Here is a 24,496-nt window from a genome sequence, read left to right as displayed (position 1 = left end):
TAATAAAATAACGGAAATAAATAAATAAAAATATGTACATTAAAACAGAACACTTGAAAACAAATGATTTAGTTATATTTCTGTTCACTTTTCATGACAGTTAAAAGTAGACATTATGGAAATATACCGTAAAGTCATACCAGCGGTACTTTATGCAAATACTAAATACTTATATGTATTTTATCATGTAAGAATATCAAAATAGCCTGGGTTTTTACCACATAATCAAATTCAGTTCCACAGTTATTATATATGTAGATATCCCAGTTCTCCAATTTTCCTCTCTTGGACATACTATTCCGCGCAACATTTTAATAATAATCATAATTCTCTGTAGGTGTAAATGACGCATGTTGTTTACATAGAAGCTCATATAAATTCAAAAACATCATGATAACTTTAATTAAAAGATACGAATTAGTAGAAATTTTTCTGACTAATTTGAGTTGAATTTTGTACCGGTAGATATAATTTTACATACATACATAATAAATTATTGTTTTGTGGGTTTTTATTACATCATTGAAGGTGTAAATAAAAATTCTCAACAACAATGCGCTAATGGTGATGCTCATAATTTTAATTTTCCTGTAATTTATTTAAAGAAATAACGATTCACATATATATTCGAGGAACAGTCACATATGAGACAGACATTAAATCCATACTGTTGTAAATATTCATAAAGACTGACTAAATAGAACCCAAAAGGTGGGCGTACGGTAGTATATGTTACAAGGTAAATGTTTACGGCATAGTGCAATAGTTGGAGATAGACATAAATTTAAGAGCACACAAAATTAAGTACATATGACAACAATCAAAACTACAAAAAAGCAACAGGGCAAGGAAAAGTGTCAGGAGGGCGCTATCATGAATCCATATCGTTCAACTTACGTCCGAAAAATCTACGCCTCAGAACGGTAGACAGTTGCCTATAAAGCGACATCTCATCTCCAACAGATTTTTCATAATATACTTTTCGGGATCCACAGCGGAAAACGGCACAAATTTCAGATTCGCATCTCGGGATGTATTTTCACGGGTCAACCTTTGATAAATCGATGGTGAAGACTGCGCGCGCACGGTTGTTGCCAAGAAACTATCAACGCCGCCGTTTGAAAAATTAATCTGGATTTTTAAACATAAATAAAGTACAAACTACCTTATCACTTGCTTTATTACCATTAATTCTTGCGAAGATAGTTAACATCATAAACTTTAGATACTCATACAACACATCAGTGACATTTATATTTAAAAAAATACCGAATTTATCTTACAATTAGAAAAATATGAAATGTAGCGTATACCTACGTATAGATTATTATCTATCACAAATTCATGCCTAGTATATTTCTACATTTCATAACACCGACAAGAATTAGTCCCGTCCAGGGGCTTATGTGGAAAAGGGGCCGGTCTATTATTATCGAAATAACGGAGACAGTCAAATTGGTAACTGATATCAATCTCTCCCAACAGTAATGGATGAACATCCCTTTAACTCACTGCTATAGAATTATTTTGCCCTAAAATCATCAAAGTGAGAGAGACGCAACTGGCATTGAAAAAAATTTGTTACATATTTTTCTACACGTTTTTTGCAAGTTTGGAGATTTGTTTTTAATGGGAGATATGTCTTGAAAAAAAACAATGCCACCGCAAAAATTAACCTTAGCAAGAAATGTCAGAAAAAACATGTTTAATACTTCGCTTACTTATTTTTTAAGTTTTAGAGACATCTCTACTTCCTTTTTTTGTGAAGAAGTGACTATTTCTGATTACTATTTCAACTATCACCGTAATCAAACGGGTATCTAAATCCTTTATATAGTAGTCATTGAAGTGACATAAGCCCGATAAACGCTTTTTGTTTTTTAGGGGTAAAAACTAAGTGAAAAAAATGGAAAAAATTAAGTTTTAAGCATTTTATTGATAAAAATCTTGTTCAAGCACAAAGATTAAATAATGTTCCATGTTCTCGAACCTGTTTTATAATATATTTGATCTATTTGACCCTTTATTTAACCCTTAAAAACTACCCCTATGCCAAAAATAATGATAAAAAATTACTTTTTAAAGATTTGGAATGATTAAATCGTGCAATTATTTAAAATAAAAGTTACCTTATAGCTAATAAAATAATTTTTCCCTTTCAACCCCTAAAACCACCCCTGTATTGACAAAAATTATAAAAAAATTACTTTTCAAAAACTTGGAATGCTTTAACGGTGCGATTATTTAAAATAAAAATTCCCTCACTGCGTATGAAAGAATTTGTATCTCATAACACTTTTTACACTTATAAATCACCCCTATGGTAAAAAAATGATAAAAAATTACGTTTTAAATCTTGGAATGCTATAATTGTGCAATAATTTAAAATAAAAATTCCCTTATATTATTTATGAAAGAATATTTTACTTTTTCCATTTTCAACTCTTATAAACTACCCTTCTACCAATATTAATGTAAAATATTTTTATTATAATCGATTTTTAAATATAATCAACCATAAAAAAATTGCTACGCTGCATATATACTTTTATACACGCTGACGCGCACTTGAATCCTAACATTTTGCTCCAAAAATGAGAAAGCCTATTTTGCTCCGAAAAAATGTTATTGGTTTTTTTACCATAACTCGGTTAATTTTGAAGCTATACGAGTAGTATCCTACAAAAAAGCATTTTGAAGATAATTTCAAAAGCTGTAAGATCGTTTGCATATAAAAACTTTTTAAGTCCTTAATTTTTTAAAGGGAAAGGGTCGAAAGACTCGAGACAGGTCGTTTTTTCACTAAAATGGATACTTCAAGCGGCGATATCTCCTTTATTTTTTAAGCTACAGGAATGAAAAATAAGCAAAATATTTGTTGAAAAAAAAGCTACATTTTTGTTGTCAATAATTTTTTTACGTATCTTTCATAGTTTCGGAGTTATTATATAAATAAGGCAATTTTTTTTTGAATAATGAAAAATACGTTTTCAACTTTTACCGTACATTATTGAATAACGCTAAAACAAAACTAATTGTAAAGGTTCTAAGATTAATTTTAATTCTGATGGAAATGGTACAGCGTTAACTGCTCATTTTTCCTTAAAAAATATGAGCAACCCATCTGTTTTTGACGATAACTCCTTCAATTTTGCTCTAATTAACTTTTATAAGTGCTCATTTTGAAGGCCTCTTTGAGTACTACAAAAAACTCCTGGAGCGTTATACACGTAAAATTAATCCTTTTTCCGTTTATTTGACGTTGAATAACATCAATTCGAATATTACCACCAAAACAAGTCCCCTTCCACTAACCATATTTCCATATTTGTTTATTTATAAGCTACATTTTTGTTCATTACACTTTTTTAAATAAAATGCGTAGTTTTTGAGTTATTCGCAAAAAATACTTTGAAAAAGTGCTTTTTTTCACTCAAATTTAAATCGTAAATGAACTATTGATTTCTCGAAAAAATTCTTCGAATATTTTTTGCTCAAAATTTGAAGATACTTAATTCGGAGGTGAAAAGTTTCAATGACTGTACTAATATTTTAGTTACATTTCATTCATTGTTCATTTTGTTTTATTTTCGGGAGGTTAGGTGTGACAATATTTGTCCCAGTTCACACCACGCCCTCCACCCTCTGTTGTTTATTAGGGCAATTTCGTCGACATGCAAAAGGTACATAATTTACCTTTGTTTGTGCGCCGCAGCGAAAACCCCATAAAGTTGGCGTCTCAGGTAACGTTGTACAAACAAATTTAACGCTGCACTAAGATCGGCGGTAATTGCTATCGATTCATCCTGTGGACTTAACAGCCCATCGGTCTTGGAAAAGGTCTTAATAATTGAATTAGTGACGTGGACCGCGAAATTAGCGGTTGTTTTTAATTCATGGACATGTGCACTTGTACCCTCAAGTACGATCCGGCAATAATGGAGCGGATTTAAAAAAAAACAGTTAGATAATATCGATGGAGATGATGGGTTGGAATTACCTGGAATTTGGAAACGAAAAACAAGAAAATGGGACACGACAAAACGAAACATCAATATGTAAAACCGAAGATTAAAAACGTAAAATTTTATTCAGAAACTTATGACGCAATAGTATCTGAAATTAAGCACAGGTATCGGTGCGGTGTTAAAGAATGAATTTTATGTAACTATCCTTTTAATCAATCTTCATAATTCCCTTGTCTGATTTAATTATTGATTATTCGGAGAAGAGGTTATGATTTACCCAAATCACACGAATAATCAGATAAAAAAGGCCTCCGCAAGTAACCCAGATGCCACTTCATATAAATGTTGGTATTTTAATTGCCGTTAATCTATAATCTTATAAAGTACGTACATTATCAAAGTACAGTACTTACAGGTACTTGAGGGAGGGCAGGTTTTATCAAAACTCCTTCAAAGATTCAGAAAATATAAATATCTATATGTTACTTGCGTGGTCAACAACGTACAAACGTACAACCAAAGTTATTTGAAACACTTCTATTCTATTTTCATTTTTCTCTGCAAACAAGTTCACTTAAGAGGATTAAACGAGGTTAAAACTTAATGTCGATAATAGGCCAATCATTATAACTTTTTTTCGGGAAAAAAATACTATTAGAAGTTTCTCTGCGGAATATTGTTCAGAAACGTGTTATAAACAAAATATCAAAAAATCAACTCGAGACTAGTTGGGAAACTTTGTTAAAACAATGGTCAAAATTATGGAAAAGTAGTTTTTCGACTGGAGTAAAAAAACTGTTATTCATAGAGAAAAAAAGGTTTATACAAAAAAGGTAGGTATTAAATAAATCTGTAAAATAAGACAAGTCCGATTAAATTCCGATAATTTGTTTATGCGCAAGAGCTCAAAAATGGTCGAAATTGTCCGCTTTTTTCAATTGCTAATAATTAATGCAATTTTCATCGCAGACACTTGTAATTCAGGATTTTTGAAGCTTTTTGCACCCTTAATAAGTGGTAAAAATTTCAGCCCAAAAACTTCATTAGCTTGGCGTTGGCGGAATTTGTTATCTAAGAAGATGCTATTTTCAATTCATTTTTCCCAAGCTCACAGGCGTTGTAGGGTTTCGATCATTAGTTGTTTTTGTACCTAAATAGTTGTATTGACATATGCATTTACTGATAATTTAATTTTTCAAATTTAATTTGTTTAAAAATGACTGAAAAAATGTTAATATTTATTACATCGTTAAGCGCGCATGCTAAGCCTCGCCTTCCCCACTCGTTCGCTAGACCAAGTAATAGAACGCATCGCCGCTATCTTCTTTTTCGAAATTAAATAGTTGAATTCACCTTAATGTTAATGTAGGACATGAAAATATAGCTCTTAATGTATACTCTCTCCAAATTTCGGCTCTTAATATTAATAATTAAGGTCACTGCGATTAAATAAATAAAAAAAATTATCTCAGCTTCTAATCAACTTACAACAACGATTTTTTTTTAAATTCGAAGAAAACTAAAGTAAAGAGGTTACTATTTTATTTTATAATAATTACCTATCTTAACAATTTAATAAATATTAACATTTTTTCAGTCAATTTTAAACAAATTAAATTTGAAAAACTAAATTCTCAGTAAATGCCTATGTCAATACAACTATTTAGGTACAAAAACAACTAATGATCAAAACCCTACAACGCCTGTGAGCTTGGGAAAAATGAATTGAAAATAGCATCTTCTTAGATAACAAATTCCGCCAACGCCAAACCAATGAAGCTTTCGAGCTGAAATTTTTACCACTTATTAAGGGTGTAAAAAGCCTCAAAAATCCTGAATTACAAGTGTCTGCGATGAAAATTGCATTAATTATTAGCAATTGAAAAAAACGGCAATTTTCGACCATTTTTGAGCTCTTGTGCATAAACAAATTATCGGAATTTAATCGGACTTTTTTCATTTTATAGGCTTATTTAATACCTACCTTTTTTGTATAAACTTTTTTTCGCTATGAATAATAGCTTTTTTACGTGAATCAAAAAACCACTTTTCCATGACTTTGATCAATGTTAAAACAAAGTTTCCCAACTAGCCTCGAGTTGATTTTTTGATATTTTATTTATAACAGGTTTCCGAACAATATTCCGCCATATTGAACCATTTTTCTTCAGTATTTGTAGGTACCTACAAATAATGATCGGACCTTTTCTATGTACAACACCTCTGGACCAAAGGGTCTCACCGGGTTTCCACGTGAAATCTGCACTGGCGTGTCTTTTTAACAATGGCGTCTTCAGTGTGTTGCTTGTTGATAGAAGTAACTTTTGACCAATTATCAGAGCTCTATCTTTGCTCATTTTTAAAAAAATGGGGTTGCAACCCTTAACTTCAAAATCATTTTTCTATAAAACTATGATAGATATTTGAATAAATCCAACGGCATATGAAAGCTACTGATAAGAATTATATTGCATATTTTTTTCATAGTTTTTCAACTATATAAACAGTGAGAAAAAAAATTGAAAAAATGAAGGGTGGTTTTTTGTGGCTATTTCTCGAGATACACTAACCAAAAAAATCACGTATAATCAGTGAGTCTTAAGCTACAATGCATAGCAGTTACATAGATCTGCGATGGGTGGATCATATTCAAAATAATTATTTTATGTTGCTAGGTAGAGTATTGTGAACTGATACTTGTTAGAACTTTAGAATATACCACGACAGTGATGTGTGAGATCTTTGTGAAGTTGCAACATTTGTGTAAGTTTTAATTGACGTATTACACTTACAGATATTATAGAAAAAGATAAAGATATTTATATATAAAGATAAAAAGATAAGTTGAACTCAGATTTAGAACTTGCTGATACCATAATTAATTATATGAGAACGTGAAATACAAAAAAAAAAACTAAAAGATCTAGGTGAAACAGAAAATCTTAGTCGCCGCAGAAAAACATAGTTTTATAGAAAAATTATTTTGAAGTTAAGGGTTGCAACCCCATTTTTTTAAAAATGAGCAAATATAGAGCTCTGATAATTGGTCAAAAGTTACTTCTATCAACAAGCAACACACTGAAGACACCATTGTTAAAAAACCCGCCAGTGCAGATTTCACGTGGAAACCCGGTGAGACCCTTTAATGATTCTCGTACAACAGTACATCACTTTGTTATACAGTGTATAGATTGAATGATCTATTAACGATTCAGGTGTATAATGAAACCTTCAAAGAATTTTTTATGAATTAAAACAAGAGGTAAACATCCCTGAAATTGTTAGCAAAGATAACTTTAGTCGATGAAAACTATTTTGGCAGTAGAGTTAAATGGTGAAGCATTAGTTTTATTTTTTGATGGTAGTGAGAGTTTTTTAATAATGAAGAGTTTTTTTACGTATAAGTAATTGATAACGTCAAAATCTGTCCAAGTTTCATATACCATATATTACTATATTTTCGAATGAAACGGTGTTTTTATTAAAATATTTCAGTAAAACCCTATGATTCTTCCAATTCAATAAGATAAAAAAGATAAAATAAAAGGATCACGGTTAAAATTGATTGCGGATATAAAATATTACTTGGAAAAACACGATTCTGATTTCCCTGAAATAATGACAGCATTTTGCAATATATCTTACTTAGCTGAAAGTCCTGTAGCACATAATCTTATCTAGAATATTTATAAAAATCTACAGACACAAATAACAAACAAAAGACAGTATTCCCCTAAAGATTAGTGCGGACGTATTTGCAATATGAAAGGGCAATTTTATAAAAAACACTTTTTAATAAAGAGCTAAAAATAATATCTTTATATATATAAAAAATAAGAAACATGCTATTTACATGGTTATCGCATGAAAATGTTAGGTTTGACTGAAATGCGTAACAAATGGAGCGATTTTTTCACAATTTATGCTCATTCTCACATATTTTAGTTCTTTTTCATCTGTGTTGATAAGCCCCTGTCTTTTTTTAATTATAAATTCACTCAAAATTCCACATCGCAGTAATTTTTACTCGCAAATGACGTTAAATGTAGGTACAGTGTGTTTTTTTAATCGTACATATAAAGGTACCAACTCTGTTTTTTCTTGCGAAACAACCTGTATATTTTTTATACATTCTGATATATTTTCTCAGCATTATAGAGTTATAAACATCGATAAGTCTATCTCTAAAATCAAAGGAGAGGTGACAGAAGAATGTGGATAAATGTAATAAGCTAGGAAGATTATTGTCAGTTTGCTAAGCAACAAGCAAATACAGTCAAATTCTTGTCTTAAATCGTTACGTTTACTTTATTTATTAAAGGTATTAAATTAATTCACAAAAATTCAAATGTTTCCTAAAAACCTGATTGATACCAAAAATATAGGTATGGAAAAGATATTGAACCGCATAAACAACGCTTTGACTCAACTGATGATAATGCCAGGAATAATTGCTCTGCGGACTACATGCAAAAAAATTCTTGTTTCAAATGTACAACATTTGATTTTAAGGTATCGCACAATAACGCAAGAAAATATTTTCTTGTTTCAAGAAAATTATTTATTTATTTAAATACTTTAAATTTTTACCCAGAAATATAATTTCTTAGTTTAAAAATAGGAAGCATTTAAAATAAATATTTAATACTTACGGTTAAGCGAATTCTATTCTTAATTTTATGTTTTATGATCTACATAGATTGTATACATAGTATACAAACATGTTTTGTATTGTATATTAATGTATCGTTTGTTTAATACAAAATTGAATAGTTTTGGTCAAATGATTGTTTATACTTATTTTAAGAATACATTCATTTGGTTATAAATATTTCTCAGCAATAAAAATTATTTTGTTTCAAACTTACAACACCTAGTACAAACAGCTAGGACCGTTCGTAAGTTTAACCAACCATCCAGCTGCTTTAGTGTCGTTACTGACAAGGAGATGTGTATACACAGAGCGTAAGTGGCTCCATCTATAGTGCTACTTCCCACCTACGTAATTATGTGATCTGCTACAATTTTCTTTCAAGAAAACATAAGTTTGATTATAATATACTACATCTGCCTTGAATAATTCCCACATTAATACTAAATTTTATATATATTTTAAGGAACTAGTAGTTTTGAAATAAATATGATGGCAGTTTATGATGAACTGTGAGAGATATTGTAGCTAAAGTCCAAGATAATAAACTTCAAAACTATAAAGGATTTGAATTAAATCATATTTACAAATATAAATTCTAAGAAAAATTATGGATTACAGCAAATATTTCACATAGTTTGAAGAAAGTATAATATACTTTGTATAATGTATATTATACATTTGAATATAATACAATAACATTTACGGCAAATAATTCCATTTAAAACTATCTGCTCATTTGATCCAAATACTTTTTTTAGTGAAGAGGATATATAAAATATACAGAGTGTTCCACCATCTCTGAAAATGAATAAATCATACTTAACTTTTCCATACCTCAAAGATGAAATTACGGATAAATTTAAAATTTTCGCGTAATCACCCTGTATCTAATTGCTATTTATAGAACTCAGATATCTTTTAAATGGAATCGTTAGTGAAAAAGCTAAAAGTGTGTTATGATTTTAGTGGGCCAACCTGTATGCCGATAAGCTGATGTGTACAAATATGAAAAAACGTCGCTACTAGAAGGGAAAAAAATGAAAGAGAGTAAATGACCGTGTTACTAGAAGTAGGACAGTGAACGAAAAAAGGAAAAATGAGGTACCTGGGGCATGATGATCTGTTAGTCTGGTTGAGCCGTTGGAAGGGCTGGAGGGAGATAGTTGGCCGAGCTCGATAGTCTGATCTGGCATCCGTCTCGTGGGCTTCCCTCACTGGACACCCTGTATATAATCAGAACCGTTATAGAGACTTAATGCCATTTCATTTACATCAGTCACACACCTACACCATGCCAGCCGTTGCATAACAATTAAAGTGCGTCGCTTTAACCGACCGATGAATTATTTTTTATTACTCGATTCTGCGCGCAGAGCCCGACGCATTCGAAACTAAAAGGACTGTAAACTTTACTACAAACTATGTCACATAGTTTACAGTTTTATTACCGGTGGAAAGTATTAAATTTGACGGAGCCGCTATTATTAACTGCAACTGATTCAGTATCTCTTTGAAATAAATTCATTGTTATTTCTCGAATTCTGATCGGTTGCAATTTTTATGACGTGTCACCAGGAAATGCTTAAATTCCTTAGGTAAAAATAAGCAAAAGAGGTTTATAAAAGCCTTTGTCCGGAAACGTATCGTTTTCGAGATGCGGGTTTTCAATTTAAAAAATGTTTTTAAAATTTTTCAATCAATAAACCTTCACAAAACAAGTAAAACTACGTTTGGGACTAACAAAAACCCGCTAGTAATTCAGCATTTTTGTTGTCAGTGGCGTCAGTGCCGTAGATATGTCAAGGACTGCATGTTGACTACTGGTATGGAAGATATGTATGGAAAAAACCTGCTTTTGTCGATTTTTATATATTTGCTAGATTCTCTTGTATATTAAGTACATAATGAGTAACCATGGTGCCGATATATGAAATATCTAAATTTTTTAAATAAAAAAATATACAGATTTCAAACAGATGTTCCATTTAAAAAACAACTTACATGTTTTTTTTTTTCTAAAAATGTATGTGATTTCACTTTAAATACAAAAACTGGAGGAATAAATTAGTTGCAAAAAATTAGTAGAGTTTGCTCTATAAACTTTTTTCCTGGGGGACATGGTATTCGAGAACATGAGCGTTAAAGTTTATAAAAAAATTATATTTTGTGTCATATCTTCATAATGCGCTGACGGAATAGAATGAAATTTACTACAGCGTATTCATTTAACTAGACCCTTTATTGAATGTAATATTAATCCCCTGGTTTTAACCAGTGACGTGCTACTGGAGGTGCCGCCTTATTTTCCCAACAAAAAAATACACCACTGGCGGTTTTTTGTAGAAATAATGTTACATTCAGATATTGTTATGTTAAATGAATGAAAAATATTGGTTGTTGGTTTTTAATAGTAGTAGTCGTTTAAGAGATATTTGATATTTGGGTTTGTTGTTTCGTTTTATTGATCTTAATCTTATTCACCCTGTATATGACGCTCCTTAAACAACTTTTTTTAAGAATTGTTTTCTCCTAAAGTCAAATATAAAAAATAACGGAGTAATCATTTTGGTGTAAATTTCAGAATTTTGATGCACCGTAATGTTAACATTTTTCCAAATTGTTGACTTGGGTATTCGATTACTAGTTCAAGCATAAAAAAAATATCGTGGGATGCTCAAACTTCCAATCCAACCTCAACAAAATATAGAAGTGCTCCAGACTGCCCTGAATTCCGGATAAATTTTAGGTATACTTGCACTTTTTAAGTAACAAAATTTTTGCAAATCAAGTTTTTTATCGATAAATTATAGTGTAAGGGTGACATTGTTAGGTACTCATACAAATTATGTTTTTCTTTAATTCTCAAGTGGTGAACTAATTTATATCAATTATGAAGTGCATGATGTAGATTAGATAGTTTATAACAAATATTTTAATGTGGTGACTAAGCATGTGATAAGAATTACAATTTACAACATATCAATATAAAGATTTTATCAAATCATCATCAATGAAAAAAGTTCAACTTCCGTTTTAGACTGTAGATTACTTATAATGGCTTAAATCGGCATTTTATTATTAAGATCATACAAAGCAAAAAATTTGTTTATCTTGAAGATTACACCGTATTTTGAGGTTAGGGAAAAACCAATACCTGATCGGTGAAAAACTTCAGATTCATGTTCAGCTAGACTCCAGAACAAACCACTTTTTTATATCTTATACTTATGTAATATGTAGATTGTTTATACAAATAATTTTATCTCATCTTGGTACTATAATATAAAATTATTGACTCTCAGTAAAATTTTTACAGACGAGTAAATTTTTTTTTATTTTTGCTTTTCTTTAAAAGGCCTTGTGGAATTTTTTTGGGTAATTTCACCTTAAAATTCTTTTAGATAATTTAATTCTCTTCAATTTGAACGGTTCCGGGTATGATGATTTGTCACTGAGTTATCATCGAACAAAGCAAAAAAATCATTTTTAACTTTGGCAATCAATTACTCGAGAAATAATGGTTGTACAGAAAATCCAAGCAAGGTTTTTAAAACTGCAAAGTATTCTCTATTAACTCGCAATTATTGGTTTTTGATAAAAAAAATTTTCAAAGTGAAAATGTCGGTTAGAAAAAAGGTAAAAAAGTTGCATAATTAGGGATATTTGAATAACTTTGCAAATAATGAATAAATTAAGGATATTGAGTATAACTTTTCAACCTCAGTGTCCTAAAGAAACCCTGATAATTTCAAAACGCTGCAATTTTTTTTCTTAGTGCATGGAATGTTTAAATTTGTCGTTGTTACTGAAAATCAATGTAATAAGTAATTTTTCACTTTTTATGCATTTTTTTAAATTAAAAATGTTTTTTTTAGCAGTAATCCATATTTTTTCATCGAAAAACGATCATTATTCTAAAAAAAAATTACTACGGTACTTAGTAATCATAGAAAATTTTTAAAATTTTCTTAAACTTTTCCTCAGTTGGGACTATTTACGAAGATACGGCACTGCATATTCCTACAATAAAATATGAAATTTCTTAATAATTCCGAAATCATTTCAAATAAAATTAGTATTACCAAGAATATAAAATGACCAGTGGCGTAGATGTGGGGGTAGCATCATTTTCATAAATAAAAAAATATAAATAGGTGTTTTTAAATCACTGTATTAAATTTATGTGCGTATGCTTTGCCGTTTTCAATTACAGACCACCCACCCCGTATATGTTGCGATAGACAGAATTTTTCGACCACACCTTGTACATACTCAAATATGCTCTAACAAATTGCATTACCGAAGTAGATTTATAAGTAGCGAACCGACCAAAATAGAAGCCTCACTGAATTTTTTACGAGCATGTATAGACGTGACCTGATTTCTTTATTTCTGCCAACTTCGAACAAAGATTAATTTGCTTCAAAATACAAACATTTGAGATGATATATTTACTGGTTTCTTCCAAATTATAAATATCTATATTATTTTTCAAGATCTCAATTTGTTTACTATTCAAGGTGAATGTATTTTCTATTAGATAATTAAAAAATAGATAAACAAATTATGCGAGACAAGTACACTACAACTTGCACTCCAGTAATGTTAATTATAAATCCTTATCACAAACTCTACATTTTCTGAGTCACCACCACGCGTTAAAAAATTCCTCGCGATCATTATCACCTCTCTACCACTGCAATGACGTTTAGGCAACAGACCAGTGCGATTTTAGATAAAACAACCTCCAATCACAAAGTCCACTTAATTACCTGGGGTACGTGATTGTTTCATATTTCTAAGTGAAAAAAGGGATTGGCCAATCATGTGCGTTACCAATCGTTATCTCTTATTGTTGTCGAACTAATAACAAATACTTAATGCAACTTATCTTCAAACAATTGTAAAGAATGATTTCCCTGTTTTCATATCTCCAATCGAGAATATATCAAAGTCGGCTTATGAAGTGGATGAGTCAGGCAATTTCAATTATGTGGAAAAAATGTTGTAGGCCTGAGGATTATCGCGATTAGCACTTTTTTTGTTTTTAGCACTTTTGTTGTCACAAATGAATGATGGTACAGCTTGAAGAAGAGAGTCCGCTGGAGGAATGACAAAGATAGAAGACCTTAAGTGCAGGGCAGTAAGTTCAGCTCCTGTGATGTGGTAACATTGCCACTGCTCGTGGACAAGATGAATTTGGTCAAACTGTACTCTTTATTTTACTTTGTTTTCCTTTTCTTGAAAAAAAATAAGCTTTGACAGATCCAATAACAAAAATCTAGGATATAAAATATAATTTGAAACAGTTTGGTTCTATTTTTGTAACTTCATCGCTGTATTCTAAAAATAGTCAATTCAATTGGTTGCATGTCGTTGCTTGTAAGAAAAAAACACTGATATAATTTTAATAGTTCCATCCATTTTCTTGATAGAGCAGTGATGAATAAACAATGAAGATGAAATTAAATTCTCAGAATAGGTACAGGGCAACAAATTTACCTTGAACACTGCGTTTTGTCTTGAAAACTATAAAAGGCAATTAAATTACGAACGAGGTATTATATTTTCAGTCGCTTCACTAAAATGTAGGACAAAAAAATTGTGACTGCCTTGTGACCTTATAACAATTTTTTTTCAAAAACGTACCCCAAAAAGGGTATATTATGTTAAGTAAAAACATCTCAGTTTTATTTTGGTAAGCATATAATTAAAATATCTCAAAGTAAATCCATAAAGATAGCACCCAATATTTCCACTTCCTATGACTAAAAATAGAACATCGTCTAATTGTATATAAATATTGTATTTCATTCTACGATTGATATCTACTGTTTAAAAAATTGAAACAAATTTGAATTTGGTATTAAAGATTTAACCAAGTGAAAGTTAAATAGAGGCATATCACTTACTAAATGATGATATGGAGAGTCTACTCTCTTTGATGAAACCACTAAGATCAATTAGATTAATTAACAGACACAGATTGGACTAGAATTATATAATTACATAATTTCAATGATATTTAATTAGATATAAATAATGATCAGAAGGTTTTTAAATAATAAAACATATCAAAAGAACCAAAAAGTTTAAGAACTTTTCACAACTAATATTATGAAAATAAAACAATGTGTTGTAAAGATCAAAATCTGCCAAATCCTCCTCCATAATTGTGTTGAATTTATGAAAATTGCAAAATAAAAAATATAATCCAACAAGATTTGGATGAAAAAAGTAATCACATAATAATCTCGCAAGCAGTAAAAGCATTCTCTATACAGGGTGATTCACAAATGGTGACCAAAAATGAAACACTTAAATGACATGACAAGCACTAATCATTCGGTTATTTATTCGAATAAAGAAATTAATAACATTAGTCATCATTTTAATAATTTTATTTGAGTAATGCTCAAAAATACCTACATTTCCACGAGCACAGGCCCGGCATCTTTTTAATAACGAAAATGTAATGTGTTCGAAATTTATTGTTGCTTGAATTTGATGAAAAGCATTATTTATTCTTTCTTCTAACTCCTCAGAATGTCAGCTATAGCAGCCCACTACGTAATTTAAAAAAGCATTATAATTCGAATAACGAATGTTCCCAGCTCGTTTTTTAAGTTTTACTCGAAAATCAGGCTTTTTTCGAAATACATAAAGAGTAGTAATTTGTAGAAAATTGAAAGACGAATCCGAAAATATTATGGATGTTACCGTAAAGCAGTGGCGTACTATTTTATTTAGAAAAATATGCCACCGATACCCTGTATCTCCGTCACTGGAGAATGTAAATTTTAGAAAAAGCCCTCAGATTTTGGACAATGTTTACATAAATACATTGCCTAATTATTTCACTTACTAGTTTTTAAATTATTTAAAAATATATATTTTGAAGTTTAACACCCTGTATATTTTTCACAGAGCATCCTAGATAAAAATTTTAGAGCAAAGACTCACCAAAGAATACGAGGTTTCCTTTTTGGTCACCATTTGTGAATCACCCTGTAGAACAACTTGGAAAATCTATAAAATTAAGTTGTTTTTTTTTTAAATCACACAAAAAAGTTGTACCTAATCAATTCCTATAAGGCTTTATGTTTGATGAACTTTTTCCGAAAGTTCAGTTTGTTATAAATGTTGAGCGTATCTTTAAAAAATTTATATTTGGTAAAAGAGAAGTGTTAATTAAAAAAATATATTTTGAAAATAAACAACTCGGTTAATATGTTCGAAAAAAATACAGAAAGTTGCACTATTTGTTTGTAGGTAGAATCACCCCCTATTTTTTTTTTTTTTTTAGTTTTCAGATATACTGTATATTTTACTTATTATATGACATCTTAGAAAAATGTTTATTAAGGCCTAAACATCAGATATAGATGTTAGACTGTTATTGATAATGCAGTTAAACACTTTTTTTTCAAAATAAAACGCAAATAAAAGCATAGGTTCCATTACTACACTATAGGTCTGTGTTTCAGTTCGAGTGAATCAAACTAACCACAAATAGAACTCGATAAATAATTCAGAATTGCCACTGACCTACAAAAATGTGTAAAATTTACAGTAAATTATGCACATGTGTAAATGTTAACACTACACCAAATTTGTATCAATTTGTTATAAGCCAAGGATTTCATAAATAATATGATTTTAACAACCGACAAATACGGCCTTGCACAATGAAAACGGTGAGACTTAGACCCTTGTTTTATAAGGCAATTCTGAATTATTTACCGACTTCTATTTGTGGTTAAAGTTTGATTCACTCGAACTGAATCACCCTGTATATTTTGAAATAACTTCAATGAATTAGAATTTTTTTACGTTTCAATTTCAACTTATTCAAGAATTCAATTCAATTCAATTTGCTTCTATTACTATGAATTGGTTGCAAAGTTGGTAGCAGCTATTTCCCTTTCAAAGAAATGAATTAATTCACAAAGAACTTCTCGAATTTATTCACGAATAAATTGTTAACATAAAACAGCAACAAAACACACAAAAGCGTATTAGACAAGACCCCTTTACCGGCACGCCAGTGTCGCACCCTACAGACCAAGAAAAAAACACACCTGATTCTTCAAACGGCACCCAACCGACTGACTGAGGCGGCCCCGCTAGGTAAGCCCGCAGCAGGACACAACCAAGCCCTACGGGGCCGACCTTTCGACGGTGATTTTAACGATCCGTATCGTTTATGACATTCCAGGAGGAAAGGTGGTGATCGATAGACAAAATAAAAACCCGTAGTTGCTGTTGTTCTTTAACAAATAATGAATCCGCTCCAGGATGTGCCCTAAAAGCACGTTATAATAAGGGAGGAACACGCCTCGACAACCCCCGCATTCGGATGGACGGATCGCTTATTGTCAGTTCGAATGGGTGGAAAATTGACGGCATTAACATCGACGCGTTTAGGTGACATTTGTGCAATGGTTAAATTTAGAGTTGAAAGGGCAGGTTAAAGCAGCAAAATCATTTACAAATAACTCATACTCATACATAACTTCTTCGAATAAAAAGTTTTGACTCATATTTGGGCCAATTACAAGCCCATTGTGCGCAGAATACAACTTTCGAAAAATGCGCAACTTTCTAAAAATTAGTGGCACCCCAAAATACTACAAAAATGGTATATTTGGAAAAATTCAAAAAAAAATCAATTTTGACCCATTAGTCCAGTTACTGCAGCATTTTGGCAACCAATTTTTTCGGATGGAATGGATTGACGTGAAATTTGAACTGTAGCTAGGGAATAGCCTAAGAAACAAAAGTTATATACTGCCGATGTGTGCTTTTACCCTAGGGGTGGATGCCACCCCTTCTGGAGGGTGAAAATTTTTTATTAAAAATAATCTCACGATTCTAAACAAAAAATGTTCTATAAGAATATTTGGTACAGTCAATACTTTTTGAGTTATTTGCGCCTAAACATGTTCGTTTTTAGCCCAAAAAATGCATGTTTTGAGACATTTTTCGCGAATATCTCAAAAACTACAAGTTTTATAAAAAAAATGATCATAAGCAAAAATGAAGGTAAGTAAATAGCAAAGAGATTGCTTTTTTTATGTTTGTAGAATTTCGAAGCTATAATCGAAACGTACAACGTCCTGTAGCGGAAAAATTAAAAGTTTTTCGAGGAAAACTTATTTAACACCTATTAAAGTTACTGAGAAGACCTTTAATTGGTGGTAGAAGTCGTTAGCATGAAAACTAATGAAGTTACAGTCAAAATAAAATTATTGCCATATTTGAACATGAATTGAATCTTTAAAATACGTAAATCTGCGATTTTCGCATTTCTTTCCTCTTTCATGCGATGTACATGTCGCCTTTATCTCTTATATTTATTACATTTTTATAATTTTGGTATCAAAAATGTATAGAAATTGTTTTAACCTACTACAAAAAATTTAATGGATATAATGTACTCTTTTGAAGCTAATGCAATATCTGGCACCCATCAGTTTACCATCATAGAAGTAAGGTCCTATGATTTTGGTATGTAAATCACCATTAGTCCATTTGAAGTAAATGTTCCTAATAAAAAATTCATTGTTAAAATAATTAGGCACAACTAACCAGAGAATTCTGCATTGAAAGGATCTTCCCTCTTTCTATGTTATCACCACCCACAGAACCCTAATCTCCAGGGTTTATCTTCCTGCCTCAAGCTCAAGAGATGCACTTTTTTCACCTTATAACATTTGAAACCATTTTTTTGTAATATCCTTCTCTAAATTGAAGTTCACTTCAATCTCTCACTGAATTGCTCATTTTTCCTATTTACATAATTTAAATTCTAACATTACCTATTTTATTAACAACAGCTGATTCTGTTAGCGAAGGTTTTCTACATTCCACAAGTGCTTGAATAGAATTGAAATTGCATTGATAGTACAATACAAACATATACACTTCTCAGTATGTGAAAATATCATTATTCAAAATTTTAGTTTTTCAAATCAGTTAACTGTAACAATTTTCAAACCAACAGTTATGTATAAACTATAATAATAAACAATTTGTTAAATAATGACATTACTGGGTTAACACATTTGAAGGGCTCTATGCAAAAAGTCCCTAAGTCACATTTTACCAGTTTTGAACTAATGGTGCCATCTGGTGTGAAATTTCCTGAACTATCCATACAGTGGATTTGTTTTGGCATAAAATGTCCCTAAATACAATATTTAGCATTTGACCGTGTCACTACATCTATCAAGTTTTATGCAAAAAGTGCCTATGTGTTAGAAAAATCGATATCTCAAAACTTAAAAAAAGTCACTTAGGGACTTTTTGCATAGAGCCCTTCATTTATATCTACATATATCTCCGCTACCATAGTAAAACGCCCCCCCCCCCATATTAATTTTATTAATTTTATGTTCGAAATACGCAAGTAATACCGCTTCGAACACTTTTTGAAGTTTCTTCGAACTACACCACCCTTTGAATTCGTTGTAGGCAATCTCGTACTGTCTCGACAATTTTTCGGGGATTAATTGTGAATCAGCACTTTGAATTGAATTAATATTTTGCCTTGCTAAGCTCTACAAAATAACTTCCATTTTCGAACGCAAAACTATCAATTCACATTCAAGATACAAAAAATAACTATTTCCGCATAAATTAAATAAACACTTTTTTTGTAATTACTGTTAATAAAAACAATGTGCGGTAGCTAATAGAGTTCGGTAGGCTTATAGGCAAATAAAATCGTTTAATCAACCATTTCTTCTGTGCGTTCATTTAACTGAAATCTTAAAATATGAACCTTATTTGGATCTATTTACGTTTTGAGGCGCATAAATTACAATGCGACGTAAAACAAAAATCTGCAGTCCAGTGTCCAGTAAAGGAAGACACCAAAGCCACACTACTGTATATAACCTTGGTGTACTACCATTGTATCGTTCCAAAGTTCCAAACCCGCACAAACACAAATAACAAACAAATACCAATCCACGTCGAACAAACAGCTACGTGCAATTTTACCCAGGCGATTGATCATGCGTGTCTGTGCGGATGGGAGCTAATATCTGTTTCAAAACATTCCGTATATTCAACGGTGTCAATATTTATTTTGAGTCAACAGGTACTCTAAAAGCAGGCCCTTGACAATTGACAATCTGTATCAGTGTATCAGTAAGAAACGCCTTGATTAAATCCAAATTTCATCTTTGACAGTAGACAATTATATCATCTTTCAAATGAAGTGTTTCAAAACATATGCTAGCCACGAAGCTACGTATACAAATGCAATGAAAAAATCGTTGTATTGAAATCTACCGACAATTCCTGGTCAAACGCAGCTAAAGATAAACACCTACAGATGTCAATAAGGCATCGACACTTATTTATTGCGATTTATGAAACGCAATCTAGACCTGATAAGACACGTGGTGGGTTATAAACAGAACTAGTTAGCGCACCGATTTTTAGCGATATTATCAACAAGGCGCAACTTTACTACAAGGTATTGCACATGATCATATCTCTTACCTAAAACACAATGTTTTCAAATAAAATCTCTATCACGACTAGCGAACATTTTCCGCGAGGAATCAGCTCTTATCTTATCAGTTATGGTAGAGCACTGAATGGCGATATCGGAGGAAATTATGACAGAACTGATTTAGTAATATGGAAAACACATTTTTAATATTGACATTTAGTCAATATTCTGATAATTTTTTATTTATTTTTTTAATTACGGAAAAATAAGCCACTATTATTTTTCAAATCATTTATTACACTGGAACCGGAACACTGATTATAACCAAGTGGACAAAATTAACATAATAACTAAATTCCACAGTCAAGTAATGAACAAAATGAAAATATTTTTAAGGGAAATGGAATAATCTACATATTTCGAATTAGATGTTCATTAAACTTTATTAGGTATAAAACATGTCAGCGAAAATGTTCAAATTTTCAATATATTACATTGGTAATATAATTACCTCCTTTGCAATGGTTTCATTAGATTTAATTAATAATGATATCTACGTTGGCGTCCCTATGATCTTCAGCGCCTACTTCGATGCCCACTTTTCTTTCAGCAGCTCTAGTCTCATTCCAAGGGGGAGAGGGAGTTGTGATGTTCCATGGTACAGTGGGAGTTGTAAAGTTCCATGGCCAAGACGGAGTTGTAATATTCCATTGGGGAGTTGTGACATTCCACGCCGGTGTGGTAATATTCCAAGACGGAGTTGTCACATTCCACTGTGGAGTTGTAATATTCCACTGGGGAGTGGTGTTATTCCAAGAAGGAGTTGTAACGTTCCATGCCGGCGACGTGTTGTTCCAGCTTGAGGTGGTAACATTCCACGATGGCGTAGTTATATTCCACTGAGGGGTGGTATTGTTCCAAGATGGAGTGGTGATGTTCCATGGTACAGTGGGAGTTGTAAAGTTCCATGGCCAAGACGGAGTTGTAATATTCCATTGGGGAGTTGTAACATTCCACTGTGGAGTTGTAATATTCCACTGGGGAGTGGTATTATTCCATGAAGGGGTTGTGACGTTCCATGCCGGCGTCGTGTTGTTCCAGCTCGGGGTAGTAACATTCCATTGAGGGGTAGTGTTGTTCCAAGGAATTGTAATATTCCACTGTGGAGTAGTGACATTCCAAGATGGCGTTGTTATATTCCATTGAGGAGTAGTATTGTTCCAAGATGGAGTTGTGATATTCGATGGTGGTGTGGGAGTTGTAATATTCCACTGAGGTGTGGTATTATTCCATGAAGGGGTTGTGACGTTCCATGACGGCGTCGTGTTGTTCCAGCTCGGGGTGGTAACGTTCCATTGAGATGTAGTGTTAGTGTTATTCCAAGGAGTTGTAATATTCCACTGTGGAGTAGTATTGTTCCAAGATGGAGTTGTGATGTTCGATGGTGGTGTGGGAGTTGTAATATTCCACTGAGGGGTAGTATTGTTCCATGGAGAGGAGGGTGTTGTAATATTCCACTGAGGGGTGGTATTATTCCAAGAAGGGGTCGTAACATTCGATGAGGGAGTTGTGATATTCCAACTTGGGGTTGTGACATTCCATGCAGGGGTGGTAACATTCCACTGTGGAGTAGTGACATTCGAAGATGGCGTTGTTATATTCCACTGAGGGGTGGTATTATTCCAAGATGGAGTTGTGATGTTCGATGGTGGTGTGGGAGTTGTAATATTCCACTGAGGGGTAGTATTGTTCCAAGGAGAAGAGGTTGTTGTAATATTCCACTGAGGGGTGGTATTATTCCATGAAGGGGTTGTGACGTTCCATGCCGGGGTCGTGTTGTTCCAGCTCGGTGTGGTAACATTCCATTGAGGGGTAGTGTTATTCCAAGGAGTTGTAATATTCCACTGTGGAGTAGTGACATTCCAAGATGGCGTTGTTATATTCCACTGAGGGGTAGTATTGTTCCATGGAGGAGAGGGTGTTGTAATATTCCATTGAGGGGTGGTATTATTCCAAGAAGGGGTCGTAACATTCGATGAGGGAGTTGTGATATTCCAGCTTGGGGTTGTGACATTCCATGCAGGGGTGGTAACATTCCACTGTGGAGTAGTGACATTCGAAGATGGCGTAGTTATATTCCATTGAGGGGTAGTATTGTTCCACGACGGCGTTGTGAAGTTCCATGGTAGAGTGGGTGTTGTGAAATTCCATGGCCATGAAGGTGTTGTATTATTCCAATTTGGCGCGGTAAAGTTAATTTCTTCATTTTTTACATTCTCTTTTTCAACTAATGGGGCATTGTGGAGGAATTTGTCACTTTTCACCCGAAATTTTAGTAGGTCAGCCGCCTAAGACAAAAAAAAATTAAGATTAGTTTGATATTAACACTTGATTGATTGGTTTTCTACGCAATACTTTTTCAATTAGATAAAAAATGAATGACCAAATTATTTTCTTTAAACAATTGAAATTCAGACAACTTACATTAGTTCAAAAACGATGTTTCATCGGTATACGTTATAAGCGCACGGGAAGCAATAAAACCATTTTCAAATGAAATTTAATGCATCAGTGGCGTACTGAAAGATATGTGATCCATTCTGACCCCAAAAAATTTTTATTGGCAGTTTTTCTTCTTTCTATCCTCAGTTTTATTGTTATTTATCATTATTTATTTTTGAGCAGCAAATTGAATCTTCTTTTTTACTCGAAATCGAACAAATATAAGTGAAATTGTCCAGCGGTTTTTTTCGTGTGAAATTCAAATTTTCATTTATTCTCGGTTCAAAATATCACTACGAAACACTAAAACTTGAACATCCTGTAATTTCTAACGAAGTATTTTTAGTATGTTGCCTTAAATTCAATTGTTTTTGTGGTTGCCGCCTGACCACCGTTTTTTTGAGACACAGTGAACATTTTAATGATGTTGAACCGTAAAAGGTAAAATTTAAAAAATATTTCAGGTGTTAAAAGAAAAATATAGAATATTTATACATACCTCTGTTAGGGCAAGCGAAAATAGCACCACTAGAACTAACTTAAAGTTCATTTCGAGTTCGGTGGATCCTGACTGACTTAGGATCTATCAGCCGTCCTTTATATACAGAAAAAAAACACTAGATATGTTAGATGTGAATGAGATAATAAAATGTAGCGAATCAGATACAATCTATAAGCTTAGACTTAAAAGGGTTTTGAAAACGAAATGATAACGTCTCTTGAACGTGATTCATAAACCCGAAGGGATCCTCCTGATAATTCAGTTACTACTTACGTGGCCAATAAACAAAAATCTTAAAGTAATAATGAAATTAATTTGGTACAGCAATTTTACTTACAATAGCATAGATACAATAGGAAATTTATACAGAAAGGTTAGCTGAGTGTTTCAAATAGTGAAAACCATAATCAGTTTTAAGAATGCCTGAAGCAATAAATAATATAACAAAACAAATAAAAATTATAAAGATAGCCTAGTTCTGTCATACGAATTTCCGAAAAATCACGTGATAAAATTCCTTGCTAACAATTTTAAATGAAAAATATTGACAGAAAATATACATATTTTTCTTATGTATATTGTTCAGCGATAAATAATTAGTAATATTACACCACTGTAAAATGTTAAAATAAAGCACGCTGTGTAAGTGACTCAAAGATTATGGGAAAAAAAAATCTCTTAATCTACAGTAGGTATGTTTAGAAAAATACGTAGAGTATTTTTAGAACAATAATTTTTTAATGATTGGCGAGAATTTGAACTAAAAAGATCAATTTCTTACAAAAAATCAACTTATCGAAAATCTCGTACGTATTTCTCTTAAGAATGTTATTTTAAAGATATGGTCAACATTTGGAGTGAATAGAATGAAAATTGTTGGAGCAATGCTGGTGTCATCATGTTTTTTTATTATACAGGGTGTCCACAAATTTTACCGACAACGTTTGACTGCATATTCAGGTTGATAAAAAAAAGATCTACGAAAAAAAGGTAAATAAAAAAATTTTGGTTTTTGAGTTACAAGCTTTCAAAGTTGTCAAAAATAAAACTAATTGAATTAATAACTTCATAACCTTTTTGCCGATCGCGTTAAATTTTGGCACATTCATTTGGACTATTATGGACCCACATTGGTGCATTTGATCAATAAAAAAAAATTAATGCCGATAAATAATTATTATCAAATTACAAGAAAGGCTTCGCTCAAGTGGAACATCCTACCTACATTAAAATTAAGATTTTTTAGATAAATATGATGAGTAATGCGCCACTTGATTCAAAAATACTTTTCTATTTGAATTATCAAAGGTATAGTCAACATTCAATACATAAAAAATATAAAATAATATAAACCTTCAGTGAATAATCCATAATTACATTTGCAAGCTGTCTTATAGGACTGG

The 24,496-nt window shown here is 31.8% G+C and overlaps 2 protein-coding genes across 12 annotated transcripts in view; both read right to left on the bottom strand.

Moving 5' to 3' along the window:
- The window catches only part of LOC108909013 (probable phospholipid-transporting ATPase IA), a 53,424-nt gene that overhangs the window by 23,106 nt on the left and 5,822 nt on the right, over positions 1-24,496 (bottom strand). For 4 of the 10 annotated variants that reach the window (XR_002763021.1, XM_023454891.1, XM_018713221.1 and 1 more), the window contains exon 2: positions 9,728-9,845. The exons of 1 other annotated variant lie outside the window; for it this stretch is intronic. Coding sequence is in view for 8 of the 9 variants with exons in the window: in XM_023454891.1 (XP_023310659.1) it covers positions 9,728-9,815 (88 nt within the window). In the remaining variant the exon portion in view is untranslated. Of the gene's footprint in view, positions 1-897; positions 1,064-9,727; positions 9,846-9,906; positions 9,989-19,408; positions 19,559-20,136; positions 20,223-24,496 lie in introns of those variants that run through there. 5 more of the 10 variants (XM_018713220.1, XM_018713223.2, XM_018713225.1 and 2 more) reach the window with 5 other exon arrangements.
- Positions 20,507-23,163, bottom strand: LOC111691684 (DNA-directed RNA polymerase II subunit RPB1). 2 transcript variants are annotated; one of them, XM_023454894.1, is made up of 3 exons: positions 23,091-23,163; positions 20,926-22,437; positions 20,507-20,841 (listed from the first exon to the last, which is right to left on the bottom strand). In XM_023454894.1, exons 1-3 carry the CDS (start codon positions 23,139-23,141, stop codon positions 20,626-20,628), a joined length of 1,779 nt encoding a protein of 592 aa, XP_023310662.1. In that variant the 5' UTR covers positions 23,142-23,163; the 3' UTR covers positions 20,507-20,625. The 2 variants fall into 2 exon arrangements, with proteins under 2 accessions (XP_023310662.1, XP_023310661.1); XM_023454893.1 differs by having other exon boundaries at positions 20,507-22,437.

Source organism: Anoplophora glabripennis, unplaced genomic scaffold (assembly GCF_000390285.2).
Source record: "Anoplophora glabripennis isolate ALB-LARVAE unplaced genomic scaffold, Agla_2.0 scaffold72, whole genome shotgun sequence".
In the NCBI taxonomy this organism is placed as follows: domain Eukaryota; kingdom Metazoa; phylum Arthropoda; class Insecta; order Coleoptera; family Cerambycidae; genus Anoplophora; species Anoplophora glabripennis.
Note: the sequence above shows the minus strand (reverse complement) of the source record. Positions and strands in the feature narration are given on the sequence as shown.